Genomic DNA, 3,369 nt, shown 5'->3' with positions numbered 1-3,369 from the left:
TCCGCCCAAGAATGCTATCGTAAGGCAATAGCGCTTCCACAGATGATTCTTGAAAATAACACTGTTCCACATGGGGGCATATTATGGCGGGAAGACACGATTGTCTGTTCTAGCACTAACACTGGGGACAATTCAACTATACAGAATGAAGCGTTGATTGGTGAACATTCAACTAGTCAGAACAATTACCTCGGGTTGTCTCTGAGACTATGTATGACAAGTACCAACTATGTAGCCCAATTTCTGCTGCAGTAGATCATGAATGGATGGGTAATTAAGGGCTGCGAAAGTCCTACTGGGCAGACCTAACAGCTTGGGAAGATCGTTGGCTTGACTGTCGCGTTGTTGGTTTACCACACTTGCTCCGACACACCCTCCACTGTGCAACAGATATTGAGCAAGGACACGGATGACTGCATAGTTCAATTACCGAGAAACGAGGCTCCATTAACGGTTTCCGGGACGAGTTTGATTCACAAGCCGGATCCGGCGGCGGCTGTCGGCTGGCTTCGGGCAGCTTGTAAACACATGCCTAGCAAAGCTCACCATGTTGCGCTCCGAAATCAGGACGAAGGACAACGGCATGCAAGATCCATTATGTGACTCACCACCTTGGACCCCGCTGGCCGTTGTGTCAGCGCTGTATCTTGGCCAATCTCATCACAATCTCAGAAGCATGACGAGTCATATGCCGGCTATGACGGCACATAACTTGTTGGTCTGCGCCCCTCGTAGCCAACGTGACACCTAAGCAGACCAATACCATGCTTTACAGTTTCTCCATCCAGGCAGCTTACATGGATGGAATGGTCAAAGCCTTCGAAAATGGAGAATCCTGGCCCACTGTGAACCAGCAACGACTATTCGAATTTTCTCAGAATTTAACGGATGCAGTATCAACCTCCACATTTCAAGGGCACGATTGCGGTTCCTGAATGATCAATCTTAAAGCTGGACGAGCTAAACAGTATACTAACTACGTGGCCATCTTATGACACTATTCACTCCGGGTACGTGGGTATTGGCAACGAGAATTAAATGTACATTGGTTGGCAAGGAGAAATTTGATTGCGGAAATCAATATTGTAGAACAATAAAGACGTGGGCCACAAAGTAGCTTGCAAGGCAGCTATAACCGTTGCTAACATAATTTGTGTCATTGGTACATAGGAATTCGGAATTCTGTTTATCCTTGTCATGGCTATCACAATCTTTGGGCAATGAACCGGCTGAAGAAGATGAATGATACACAAATGGGGAGTTTGTACTCCGTATCAAGGCCGGTGTCATCATCTACACGATGACACTGGGTCATAGATTCAATGGCATTTTGATATGATCTTGTGCGCGGCATCCAATGTATAAGAGAATCTCTTTTCAACATATTTCACTTACAGAACAATGCACCTTACTAAGGTTCGGTCAGAATCGAACGGCCCAGGTCACTGTGCAGTGAGTCCCAGAGCATTGACAAGAAAACTACATTTTCATTTTTTCAAAAAGCTTAAATAATTAATAATAAATCTAATAAAATACTTGGATTATAATAATAAATACATAAAATAGCTAATATTATAACCAATCAGCTTATTTAAAAAGTGGGTCCTTCTAGCTTATTATAAGCTTAAAAACTAGATTATGTAATTTTTTAAAAACACACTATACTATACTATACTATAAGAACTATAAAATATAGTTTTTAAAGTTTTAAGTTTATAATAGTATGTAAGGACCCACTTTTTTTAATATTAGCTTATAATATAGAATTTATACTAGCTATCCGTAAAACTTATAATTCTATAAGTATTTTATTAGATTTAATATAATTTTTTATATTCGAAACTACAAAAACTACAAAACTACAAAACTACACTACAGTCAATGCTCTGGCAGTGACTAAAGTCCTAAACCGCATGATCACTCGGGTATCTTGTCAGACCTCATGTTTCCAAATTGAGCGAAAGGATTTGACAATATGAAATGTTACCACTAGAAGCTACAGAATGTCAATTTTTGCACGAAATGATTTCCGTGGACTTTCAACAGACCCTTGTCAATTTGCACAAGTGATTGATATATCTACGAGCGATCTAGTACGAAACCTCACTAACATTCTAGATGCCTATAATACTCTACTAAGAAGAAGTACCTCTGACCCGTCAACCAGCATAGGGGGTTACCTCCATTTGTGACAGTTTTGCTATCTCTATAGTAGCAACCAGCTCTGATTGGTGAAAAGTCTGATACAAGTCGAGGTACTCAAGAGTTTCGAGAGTTCAATTTTTCCACACTATCAATAGTCCCATGACCGGATTCGCCTCCCGAATTTTGTATTCCTCGGCCGTCAGGTCAAATTGTTCAATCCATTTTCCCTTGAACCCAAGTTCTTGAATGCCTTCAGATCTCCATTCCAGCTTTCCTCGGAACCCTCCTTCTCTAGCAGCGGCCTCTTACGTAGATTGCTTCATGTGCGTTGCCACGAAGCTCACATCCTCATCCAGGTGTATGCGGGAACTCCAGCCTGACCCTTCATCAATCTCTTTGATGTATTCTAGACGCGGTCACATTCGGTCTAGCGGTGAGCGACTATATGCTTTCCTCCGCGCAATCAAGTCTTCAGTGGGATGAGGCACCACTCCAACAAATACCCCATCGTGGCTGAGATTATGCGCAATAGTAGCAAACATTGCTATCAACTCGGTTCTGTTCTCCGCGTAATTCAAAAACCAGCCGCCGAAAGCACAGTCAAAGAAGCCGATTGACTTGTCGGGAGCATAGGACCTTAATACAGTACCGTCCCCAAGCACGAAACGGACGCGGCCTCTACCGCCTGCCGAAATGTTCTTGGACGCAATGTCCAGCATGACTGGAGAAATGTCCATTGATGTTATCGTCGAGGTGGTCCACGACAATATTTCCTGGGTATAGAATCCTGTGCCACAAGCAAACTCCACGATAGTGGCGTCCGGTTTCAGCAATGGTCGGATGGCCCTCCTCACCATGGCAAGCTCCATTTGTTTAAAGAGAAGTTCGCCTACGACAAGATACGAAGACCCAATAGAGTCGTACTGCGTCATTTTGATGTAGACCTATGGTTTTGAAGGAAAAGTTGTAAAGCTTTAGAGTCAGTTTATAGTAAGATTAAACGTCTGAAATGTAGAGCTGAATTGATTGGAGATGGAGGATAACGGCCACATTGTACAGAACGACAGCTGTCTGGAAAGCAGATAAAAGTCGATGAACGAACGCTTGATTATCGTGTTTCGGCTTCAATAAAGCGGCTGCAAAAAACCAATAACTTACCCCCTCCTTATGTATCTGCAGCCGATGGACGCTGTCAACGGAATATAAGGGGGTACATTGCTATTC

General features: G+C 42.8%; 1 protein-coding gene across 1 annotated transcript; it reads right to left on the bottom strand.

Annotated features, from left to right (window-relative positions):
- Positions 1–2,561: 2,561 nt before the first annotated feature.
- Positions 2,562–3,077, bottom strand: J3458_002699 (uncharacterized protein; the record flags this gene model as incomplete). The annotated part of the gene is made up of 1 exon (XM_007815071.2): positions 2,562–3,077. The coding sequence occupies one exon, from the start codon at positions 3,075–3,077 to the stop codon at positions 2,562–2,564; it is 516 nt and encodes a 171-aa protein (XP_007813262.2).
- Positions 3,078–3,369: the final 292 nt, after the last annotated feature.

This window comes from Metarhizium acridum, assembly GCF_019434415.1.
Source record: "Metarhizium acridum strain ARSEF 324 chromosome Unknown scaffold_13, whole genome shotgun sequence".
NCBI lineage: Eukaryota > Fungi > Ascomycota > Sordariomycetes > Hypocreales > Clavicipitaceae > Metarhizium > Metarhizium acridum.
The sequence above is the reverse complement of the archived record's forward strand: the minus strand, read 5'-3'. Positions and strand labels throughout refer to the sequence as shown.